General features: G+C 36.3%; 1 protein-coding gene across 4 annotated transcripts in view; it reads left to right on the top strand.

The window, feature by feature from the left end:
* Positions 1–12411, top strand: part of LOC105367561 (protein groucho) — a 169149-nt gene that overhangs the window by 35763 nt on the left and 120975 nt on the right. For all 4 annotated transcript variants that reach the window (XM_011506320.1, XM_011506319.1, XM_011506317.1 and 1 more), the window contains exon 2: positions 10734–10831. In XM_011506320.1, the coding sequence (XP_011504622.1) occupies positions 10734–10831 (98 nt within the window). The remainder of the gene's footprint in view (positions 1–10733; positions 10832–12411) is intronic.

The raw sequence follows: 12411 nt of genomic DNA, 5'->3' as shown, positions 1-12411 counted from the left end.
GGCTACGAATCAAAATGCATTGCTTATGCAAATAGCCGTCGCGCCCCGCGGTCCCGAGCGAGCGAATGAACGGAAGGATAGGATGAAGTGCTAGGGAGATAGAGATGGAATGAGACGAAGCAAGAGAGCAGTAAGGACAGCAGTCTGTCGCAAGAGTAATCACACGATCGTTATATCATTTTCAGTTCCTTTTTCGGTACGACTCGTTTTTTCTTTTATGTCCTGTTCGTGTATATTTTTTATCCAATTTTTATTTCGTTAATTTGCACTTATTTAAAGTGCACTTTCATGCATCGCTATTGCAGTATTGAATTATTGATTGTGTACGGAGGGGCAGAGAGGCGAAAAGTGAGGTGGACGCCTCTAAAAATTATCCGGTTGGATGGATCCGGCGGTGTCGATGATTCGTTTCCTGATTGAAATTTCATTTAAAAGGAACAACTAACAGAGCTATAAATGGCTAAGCCTAGCTATTAATGAGAAAAATTACATTATTCTGTGACTGGCGATATATTTTAGCGTGCGAATATAACAGAGATATTATGGATTTCTTTTAGAGGGTTGGAAACAAGTAATTTTATGAAAGTGAGTGTCCCCTAATGCGCACGACTCGGCTTATTCCCATTTAATTTTGTGCCATTGTCAATTTTATTGTGGCATATGGTAGTACATAAAGTAGTAGAATAATTGTAAAGTTAATTCATTTTAAAGGGTTTATGTGAGAAATATTGGCGTTCGTTGCAGAAGAAAGTTGATGAGCAATTTTCCGACATTATTCGAATAGCTTATACACCTGCTTAAAGTACTGTTATTTTAAAGGTTTAACAGGTATTCCCAATAAACAAGTTGTTTTCGGGTATAATATATTTTTTATTATGGAATTGCCTTAATTGCTTTTAAATTCATAGTATTAAAATATTGTATTGGCGCTCTTACGTAAAAGAGCATTCTAACGTATTCGAACGATTATTAATGTATAAGAAAGTAAGCAGGAATAAAGTTTTTTGAAATAGCTGCTCATTCATTTTCTTCATGTTAAAAACAAAAAATAATATGATATTTTTGGTGGAAAGTGAAATATTGATGAATTTTGAAAATAACACTGCTGAGGAGTATAGCAAAAGTTCTATATACATTTTCAATAATTTGGACATTAAATTAAGGATTATTGGAAGGTAAAACATTTTCGGTATAAAAACATGTTTAAATTCTTTTATTTGTAGCAATAGGGACAACGGGGGGCATTAAAATGTTACAAATATTTAATTGCTAGAAGAAATATTCTCATTTTACATTGTATAAAAAGTAAATGCAAGGTTGATTCACTTGTTTTTACAAAAAGCAACCTTAATATAACGAACAAATGTCGATCATGGGAAAAAGTGATAGTCAACAAATAAATTTATTTAGTAACAGTTTATCCCTTGTATTTTTTCTTTTACTTTCTTGCTTTTCTTTCGTTTTCTTTTTTTTCTTTTCATTGCTTAAATTATCGCGATAAACTATGAATATTAATTATTATTTACTTTCAATATAAGAACGCACATCGCCCTTTTTCCTCCCAAGACTTTCAATTATATGACTTCATTCATCTATATCCATCAAGTATATAAAGCCATTTGCGGTAAGATGCAATGGGAGCTCGGGAGGCTCTTATTATTAGCATTATTTCATATTTCATACAATCTTTCCTTCAGTCTGGCATAACCAGGAGTTTATCGAACGTCAACCCATACCTTGAATGACCCACTTCCCTCGGTAACAGCATTATTTACCAAAGTTTCTCGCTGCAAGTAGACACGTGAGATCCTTCGGTTAGTTCTCTTTCGCACAAAGCCCGACACCTACTCAAGTATACGTTTGGGCTATGCGGAATATCGATAAAAAACAACTCTGAGGCATAATATAGAGGTGAATATTTTAGAGATCTAGTTTGTCGGTGAAGCGCGTGTCACTCCGAATGGCCAACGTACCGATCATGCTACATCCACTCCGATAGAATAGAATGCAAATGGAGATCCGGGTGGACAGCGCATTCCACTCGAAAAGATTACGAGCGGCATAAAGAGAGCAACGGCAGCGACACTTGAGAAGTCAGGGCATGCACGTGGTGGCCTCCATTGATTGTAAATCGGCCGGAAATGTCGAGCGACCGAAGACGAATGTGGTGGGGGCACACGGCGAAGACCCGAGAGTATCCTCGTGGTCAGTTATACGTGGCGGTGTCAGCAGGAGTATGAGAGGTAGAGGGAAAAGAGGGAGGATTGTTCGCCCTCCCGTCGGGCTGCGACCAAAGCTGCTCATCCATGGCCATTCCGCGGTTGGGTATCCCACCGCCGCGATTCTGTGGCTTTTGCGGTTGGCCGGAAACTACCTCTGGCTAGGTCCCTCCTCATCCCTTCATCCCTTTCCTATCCCCGCCGCGTTTACTCCAACTACCCTCTCCTCCTACATGTCCTCAACCCGCACGAGCCCTCGCTCCTATTTGTACTATCACGTGAGCGTTGGACTTTCGATCGATCAATAATCTCTGTCTTTGTTCGTGCACGGCGAGTTCGCCATTTCATCTCCCAGACCGTAAACTTGGTAAACGGTATTACGAGTAAATCTAGCATTTCGCTCGCGCCCAGTCCAAGTTTTTCCTCCCTTCCGACGATTCTTCTATCTAGCGCGCGTCATTATGCATTAAGGCATTTTTTAAATCTCATTTAATCTGTGAACAGGCGGAGTTTCCTTTTCACCAAGTTGAATGGGCAGGGGAGTCGCGAAAAGGACGGCCGAAGGGAGTTGCCGAAGAGACGAAGATTTGACGTTTGCCCATATTTTTTCTGTCGAAATTGTGTGATTTTACAGCTGCGTAATTAACTCGAAGCTTTATTTTCATTTAATCAATGTCAAGTATTCGTTAGTGAGCTTATAGTAGCTAATGAACATTCGAGATTGTGATACTGTCGGTCATAAATCGATACGACATAGGCGTTCGTAATGTTACTTGTAATATCAGTCACACTAGGTTGAAATGGTAATCGGTGTACGTGCAAATATTGCTATGTTTGTTTTTGCGGTTACGTTGAAAGTGCAGATATTATTGGGTGCCGTTTTGTTTTCCGGCTTGACGAATGGCGTCAATTAGATTTACATTAGTAATCAGCTTGTTCGGAAATATTTTCCCTTTAAAAGTCAGTCAAAAACGATGAGCGGATGGTATATTTAAATTGATATTTCCAAGCGGGACGGCTAAATTTGTAACGGCTATACATTATTAATTAAATATTTTTTCTAGCAAGTGTTTATTCTCTCGATTGCAGTGGAGGAGATGATTTGGGAAAGCTTTAGTAAAAATGCATTTGACATTATGTGAACGTAGCATCGATTGCCCGTGGTTCCGCATCAGCGGCGAGCGCAACTGTACTCATCCTCTGCCTCGCAATGTGCAATATGAAAATAGCTGTAAAATCAAACGGAAACATTGATTTTATCGGGCTGACGCTCGGCGAGCAAGCACCGATGAAAGATTAACGACCGTGACTATTGCACGCAAGCGGCCGTTGGCTCTTTCTCTCTTCCTCTCTTCCTCAATGTATCTCCGTCCGACTCTCGCCCCTCCCTTGGTCGTTCGAACCTCGCTCTCGAAAAAACAATTCGCTAGACGTTTGAACCTTCAAGAGCTCGCCACTTTTCAATGACGACCTTTTTGCCCTCTTCGAGAAATGAAATATTTCAAATCGCGCACTTGATCGCGATGATAAAACAAGCGAGGATTGCCATTATGTTAATAATACGTATAATGAATACAAATCGGTTTTTAATCTAAAATGTGGCTAGTGTTATTCAAACGTTTGGTTTATTAAAATCTCAATAAAGGATAGAGTAGATAGGTAGATAGGTAGGTGGGTAGGTAGGTAGGTAGGTAGTTAGTTAGGTAGGTAGTTAGGTAGGTAGGTAGGTAGTAGTAGGCCATTTGTAATACGGTTCATTTTCTGATTAGTCGTAATTTGTAGCCCGTAAGCGTTTCGAAATTAAACAGAAAGTTGAATGCCTAGTAAGCAAGACTTTCGTGATATCGCTAAATTGTTTGATCTTCATCTTTCATTCGAATAATTAATAGCCCGCGCGTAGAAACCTACAAGATTTTGCAATTATTATTCCACGAGTATTTTCTATTCGTACAATATGTAACAAATGCCCCGAAATAACTGGAAGCAGACTCCACTAAAGATGCTTTAATTCCGATGCACCACGGCTATAAGCTGATGGTAAAAGGCGATTAAACTTTTCAAGAGATCGCTGCTCTCTATGTGTATAAACCGAGAAAGTGAAATATTTTTGCTTTGTGCGGAGTTTTGTTTGTAAAAAAATTAAAAAAAAATAATAAAAAGATAAGGGAAGGGCCGAAGAGTAAGGCCGAATAGAAGCGTTCGTTTATCAAATTATTGAGCGTAGGTAGTGAGGAAGGAAAATTGACGCTGATTGAAGGAAGGCGCGACGTTTCTCTCATTAAACGTCATTCGTTAGTTCATTCGCTTAGCCGTTGCAGCTTGTACCTCGCATTTTGTTTGCCCGCTATGAAAGTGACACGATGCACAAATCGCGATGCTAACGCGACCCTCGCCTGTCGCATCCACAAAAGCGCGACAAGCTGGCGAAATCGTAGGAGGGTGTGATGGAGAGAGGGGTATTTAGGATGGCAGGGGAGTGGGGAGGAGACCAAGTTGGTTTTGTTAGTATTTTTAGTTATATTATTCATTGTAAGTATTCGTAGAATGTTTGAATAAATGAAATAAAGCTCGCCATTATAAAATTCGAGCAATTAATTTAAAATAATACGGCGCAGATTATATTGAATGAACATATAAAGATGAATAATTTAGGTAATAAATACACATAAATCTATATTAGTTGAATTGCGCGGTGATTGCTTTTTTGCCTTAAGAGAGAAATCCTCGTTAACATTAATAGGCGACTTTTAAATGATGTTAAAGTGATGGTAATTATTATAATTGATCTTCAGCAAGGGCATAAACAAGTTTGTAAATGAAGAAATATCTAAAATCATTTATCCTAAGCGTGCATTATTTTTATATACCGAAAGCCAGGACTCTATTTCAGGACATTAACTATTCTTTAGACTTTGTACCCCAACGGCAAAAAGAGGCGGCAAATAGCCTTAATCCCCAGTATATTTAATCCAATTTTCACTCGGGTGTATATTATTATGTAGATAGGTGTAATGATGAATAATTCGGCCTTCTAATCAATGTGCCAAGTGCCTTGTACGAACAACTTTTGTTGTAGTAAGGGGGCGACAACAGAATAAAGTCTGAAATCGCGAGGGACGGCGAGAACAGCGACAGCTCGACAGCCTAGCGAAAGCCAATAAATAAATTGGATGCCCGGCTAGCGGCTTTACACCGACAAATGGGATCAGCCATTCTGACGATCAGCAAGCCACCCCCGCGGCTTTTCTCAACCCCTTGCCTTAGGCGGATAGCCTATAATGCGCTCAGCCGCTCGGAAACGAGGCAATCCGTACGCTTTTACACGTGTTTGGCTCTTGATTCTTTAGAGCGTCTAGGCGTCGAACTGAGCGGGCATCGGAGTGTGATAAAAATCGCGAAGACCCGAGGGAACGGTGGTCAGCTCAGTCTTGTGCTTTCAAGTTCTTTATACTTTATGCTTAGTGGCTTTTTCATTATTCGGCCATCTCCTTTAACTCGGTGTCTAGGCGATCAGATCGGCGATCATTGGAAATCGGAGGGAAACATAGATACAGCGGCCATTCGTCCTCCGCGTTCCTTCATTATTCCAAAGGCAATTATTAGCAATTATTCGATGAAAAATTGCTCGCTTCTCCATACCATAAATTAAACATTTCGATGCAATGAAAATAATGTTACGGCGCAATTGAGCGTGTATAGAGTAAATTGTGGTAATTTTCTACCTTCGACAGTCACTAAAAATAATTGGCAAAAGAGAAAACGTTGCGTGAATCAATCAGCGAGCCAATCAGATAATACCTAGCAGCTCAATCTTTATCAAACGAGAAATGGAGGGCAGAAGCGGACATCGTTGAATCGTGTTAACGACGAGTTGGTAGATTTACATTGGAAATTGTATCGATCGTGAAAACCAGCGTGTGAAACCTTTGGAAAGAATTGAATTATTAAGAATTACGATTCAAAGGGGAGTATTTTATAAACATGTCCAATGTTACGGGACATTGGGATGTGAGGAATTTCAATATTTTATTATAAACATTCGCGAATGTCGTCGATAGTTTCGATAGTTGCTCATCTACAAAATACACGACACGATGAGTTTAAACGATAACGATAGTCCAACCACCACCGAGTCCATGGTCAAATGCTCGCGCGTCCTTGGCCTCGTCTGTTTGGCTTGAAAGTCGAGTCCCGTTATGCACATCTCGATTGGCGCGGTGAGCCCAAAGAGCGATCGATAATGCAAGCGTGTAACGATATTAGCGAGGGTCCCGAGTGCCAGGCAAAGCCTATCATCATGCATCCAGCCTTTAACAATCCACTCACATCTGTCTGTCGATCTTTCTGTTTCCCCTTCTCCAAACTATTCTGCTCGTTTTGTTCCGCTAGTTATGGTCTGTTGAGCCACTGCGGATACATCGCAGCTAGCAGGATGTATTTATCATGTGCAATTTCGAATTTGACGGAAAATGTACATTTAACAGCTATTACATCTCATTTGTATTTTATTAAATCGCGCACGAATCGTTTCCGTAAAGAGTACGACTATATGTAACTATTACTCGGATAGCTTTTTGTTATAATTCGAACGTTTGCTTAAGTGACGAGGTCGATAAAATATCTACGAGTTGTTATCTCTATAAACGTCGCAATACTTTAAAAGTATAAAGAAAAAGTGCTATTACATTATGGGGGAGCGGGGAATGCATGGCAATTCATGGAAATGTCACGTTAATACGACATCCACGAATCCATCCAATAATGTATTTCCCTATACGTTTCATACTTTTAAGCATAAACTTGCCTCTTTTTTTCAGCAATGGATTCAAATAAAATATTTCAGAGTTACCACTTTTATAACCAATATTAAGTATATTTGTTCGTTATTATCTGCTTGTCAAGTGAAAGCCACGCTTGAGCGTTGTTTCTGTTAATAATGACATTTAGGCTGCGAAATTATTTTATTTAGAGAACGACAAGAATTATTCACCTTGGACTATACAAATTGTAAAGAAATCTTTATTCTTAGTTGCACGAAAGATAATCGTCTATCCAAAGCTATTCTAAATAATTCAGATTCTAGTACTATTTTATAGTCAACCTTGTTGTTATTTGAATTGTAAAAGGAATCGCCTTTTACTATATGTATTTGTGCTGGAATTCAATTACATTATCAGCACAGGTCGTAATGCAAATACATTGGCATTTAAAGTCAAATTAAGTTACATAAATATTAGCGTACGTAGGATTGAGATCGACTGCAATTATTTACAGATAACAATCAAATTAAGTATTATCAACCCACATATAATCCATATTGGTCATTTTTATTTCCCTAAATTATGCATCAGACATCAAATAATAGTTAATTATCAATAAACACGTATGCTCATTCGAGGCTTCGAGTTAATTAAAATCTTAATTATAAATATGTGCATTTTGCGGCATATGCGAGCGCACCTCAGTCAGTCGGATCGTATCAGCCCTATTTACGTCAAAGTCACGCAAGTTGCAATCATCATGTTCACAAATAAGCACCAAATGACACGCTTTAGAATGTACGCGATTCTTATCGTTAAGAAGATGTTACCGATTATGCGGTTAGGCTATACTACGTAGATGAGTCAATTCTCTACTAAGCTAGACTTCGCGAGACCTTTAGATTGTGATAGAAAAAAAAGTCTCTATCGATATACAGTATTGATTAGTGTATTTAGCATATTGGATATTGGTATAATTGACATCCGACAGAGTACAGTTATTTTGGTTTTCACGTTTTAGAAAATCAATCTCAATCATTTGTAGCACGATTTAGTATTGGATTTTTTTTTTTTTTTTAATATTTTATATTTCTATATATTCTCGTTTCAGTTTTAATGGTATTCGTAATAAGTGAATAATAACATAGGGCTGGTAAGAACGAGAGGGTATTTATGAATATAATATAATTGTCAGTACATATAAATGGTGGATTATTTCATATGTTATTATTAGCAAGATTTCACTACATCGGGGCTAATAGTATTCATTCGTAGAGTAAATGTTAGTATGATTGTCAATAGATGTAATATAAAGTAGGATTTAATTTGCTCACCTGTCAAAGTAACATTATGATGTATAATATAATACTATATTTTAATAATGATTAAATGCAATGTAATAAAACGTTAGATAGATTATAAAGCAATAATATCTATAAAATATTTGCTTATTGATTGTACGGTATAATTTCAATAAAATATTTTCATTTAAATTGTTATTTTCAATACTCGTAAAAACGATGAAAAGATGAATTTAAAAAGTCTTTAAAAGATATAGTTTAACTTATAAAAAAATTCTATATACAAATATGCATATTAATTTTGATTTAATATCAAGAAAAAATGTGCTCTTTTGAATTTTTTAGTAAATACTATTGGAAATTAATAAATCTATCGAGACAGCTGGAAATTGTACTGAATTATTATTATGAAAAAGGAACGAGTAGAATAATCATTTTATATGCACTCGCATTAAGTTATAAAATTGTAAAAAGTCAGATTAATAGTTCTACGGTTCTTTATTATACTAAAATGTTCAATCTATGTATTTATAAGTGACATATATTGTGAAAAATGTACTACTCGGAAATATTTGTACGTATTTTATAATATCGTATGTATAATATTTTTTTACAAACAGAAGGTACTTATGAAGGAGTTAGAAGATAAATATGTGGTTTTTGCTAAAAATTAAAATATATAAAATGTATTTTATTATAGGTTTTAACGTTTAAAATTCTTTATAAAATCAACTACAATATATATATATATATATATATATTTCCTGGCATACGTGTGTTAGTTGCATTGAAATCAGCTGAATGAGTGACTGAAGATATGGTTTGAGCATTTATTATGCAATAATGAATAAAATCGAACAAGTCAATATGTAATAATTAGGTTATTGTCAGAGTATTATTGTAACGATAAGAAAATCGCATACGAAGCTATTTTTCACACCAAAGAATAGGTATTGCGTATACAGATACGGTATATAATTGTCATAATCACGAATTACGTCTGCATCATTCCATCTTTTATTCTACTTCAATTTTCAATATTCTCAGTTCAGTAGATACTTTTCACTCTGTTAGCTCACTATCCATTAAAATTACAGCCATTATAAAATGCTCGATAAGTGAAGGAGGAAAGATTTCCTATTAAAAATTTGGCTACGTAATGCACACTATGCGATAAACCCTGAAAAAAAAATGGTATCGGTGCGATGCGAGTAAAAAACATAAACTATACCTTTCCACGAGATAGAAATACATCCGTGCAGAAAAACTGTCATTTTGTGATAGTGCGACAAGTTCGTGCGTGCGTTGATTTTCGGGCAAGGCAGGTATGGAAAATAATGAAAGTGTGGGGTGTTGTAAAAGCCGAAAAAAATGGAAGGATCGGAAGTTGTTGAGGACATAACACGACCGATCACTCGGTTTGTGAGATTTATGAGCGACTCGCTTTAGCGGAATTTCATCTTGGTTTTTTGTCTTCACGAATTTTGCCATCGTCGCGTGCGCAAGAAAAAGAGATCCGTCCGTCGGCGTTTGCGTGCCTACGCACGTATGTCCATACTCTGGCGAGTTCAGCCGAAATAATAAATATTAATGTACTCATGGTTCAACTCCTCCTTTTCGCTTCTATAACCTGTATAAGGTGTGAATGTATATACATATAAATTTATTGGGATTATGCAAATTAAAAGTGCTGTGACGTGTTGTGTGCTTGTATGTACGCGCGGGCTTTTACACGAATCTTCCGTGTCGTAACTCGTAGTTATCATTGATAGCATTGAAAATTTTTTTTATTTACAATATTCAAATGGGCCATCGGTATAATTGATACAACAGATACTATACTCTGTTAAATGTAGTTTTATTGTTCGCTGTCGTCAAATGGACAATTGAGTGAATTTAGTAATAAATACCTTGAAATGTGTATGCTGTTATTTGTCCTATCCTATTGGATCGAAGATCTGAAATAAAATATTCTAGGTTACAACTAAATTATTGATATTGATATGTTAAATGTCACCTTCGATCTATCTGATAACAAGTTGGCAATATTTATGACATTCTTAACCGTAAATACGTATAATGGAAAATAAGAAATATTCTTTTATTGTATGTTTACTTTGGAGATTTGAACAATTTATATAAAGTCACAGTAATGTGTATAGCGATGTCTCAGGTAGAGGCCGAAAGATTATATTATTAAAAAAAAATATTTTCTGAAAATCATGTTCAATGATAATACGCTTGTTTAAACTAAAATTCCCTCAATAGCGCGCAAGGTTATTTTTGTAAATAAAAGTACCAAAATTATCAAAAAATGCTTTTTTCGTTTTACACCAAAGTGAATTGCTTCGAAAACGAGTCCCGCCGTTACTCTTGTATATACAAGTGTCTGTTGGTCTGTTGATTTTGAGATTCGGACGCTGTTTAATGATTGCGCTTTGTTTGTGTTTCAGGGTCCACCGCAGCCCGGGCAGCAGTTCAAATTCACAATACCCGAGTCCTGTGATCGAATCAAAGAGGAATTCAATTTTCTCCAAGCACAGTACCACAGGTGAGTTCTCTTTCAACGCTGATTTTTTTCCTTCCTTCCCACTTCCACCTCTCTCACTCACTCTCTTCTTTTCAACGTTCGGTTTGATTCTTCGCTGCAAAATCCCGACGATGCGAACAAGTTGTGCCGGGGCGACCCTTGTTTGAGAAGCGCAGTTTTTCTTTTTCTGAATTTAAAGTAAAGCGTCTAACGGGTTTTATGTATTTTCATGCAGAAACGAGAGATCGGCTTTTATATACTGGAACGAAATGTCTAACAAGATTATTTCGATGAAGCAAAAAGCTTAAAAAGTAAGGAAATATCAGAGAAGGATAGTACAGCTTATTCTTATTCATTTTATTTTGAAAAGTAGAATTGTATTTTTTAAATTGTGAATATTTTGCTAATATTTCGTTTATCGTAATTCATGCGAAATGAAAAATCATTTTATATGAATTTACTAGTATAAATCGTAGTTAAATTATACAAATATAATTATTCACTGTATCGAACGAATATATTCTAACGGATGATGAAAAACATACGTGCATTGAATATTTATATTATTGACAATGTTTATTTACAAGTAAAACGTGTTTATTTTGTCCATAAGACAGAATATTAATTATTCGCAACGCAAGGAAATTTTGAAACTACTTGACCATCTTATTTTCCTCAATAACAACGTCATTTTAAAAGCAATTCTATTAACTTATTTAATGTAAAAATTTAACATTTAATCGTTGGAATTTATTGTATGACGAAAAATTCCTTATCATAATTTATTAAAATTGAATAAACAATATCGCACCATTTACGGCCATACTAAGCATTCAGTTGTCAATTAGCAATGCTATAATATTTTACAACGCGAAAAACGTAGTTAAGTTTCTTTGTGTTTAATTGAATATTGAGCACATTTCATTTTCAATTGAAGAGGAAGAAAAAAGAGACGAACTGAAAAAGAAAAACGCGTATTTTCAATGGATGGCCTGCTATATAACACATAAGGCCTATCTATGTATTAGAAGGTATCGAACACCGAGTAAAGTATTTGTTTTAATTAGAATAAATTATTCAGTTTGTAAGTTTTAAAACATGATCACAACTGTACGGAATTTACATCTAATTAATCAGTCGTTACTTGCAACAAATTTCTTTTAAGATCTTCTTGTTAAAACAAAGGAAGCAAATGAATTATATTAAACAGGACGAGGTTCCAGTGGCAAGGTATCTCTTGCCTTAAAGTGCTCACGCCGTCGCAATGCAGCGAAGAAGCAACGAGGGCGTAAATAAAAAAGAAAGTAGAGCGAACCAGAAAAAACTCCATTCTCCCTCCCTTCTCCTCCCATTAATTAAGTTATCCAGTCCTTTAAACGCGAATTCCCAGTCAGGCTAGATAAGATCTCCACAGCTGGTGTTTCCTCCCCCTTCCCACTTATATCCTTACTTTCTGTTTGTAATCGCCGAGTGACAAACACCTGTCTCGTGCAAATACATGCGCGCGTCTGAACGAGTAAAACCGGCTGAACGTGAGAGCAAATATTAATTTATTATTTGCTCGACCGGAAGCTATGCAAACGTATGTGCAACGCGGTAGC

The sequence above is a fragment of the Ceratosolen solmsi genome, unplaced genomic scaffold (assembly GCF_000503995.2).
Source record: "Ceratosolen solmsi marchali unplaced genomic scaffold, CerSol_1.0 scaffold7, whole genome shotgun sequence".
Lineage (NCBI taxonomy): Eukaryota > Metazoa > Arthropoda > Insecta > Hymenoptera > Agaonidae > Ceratosolen > Ceratosolen solmsi.
Note: the sequence above shows the minus strand (reverse complement) of the source record. Positions and strands in the feature narration are given on the sequence as shown.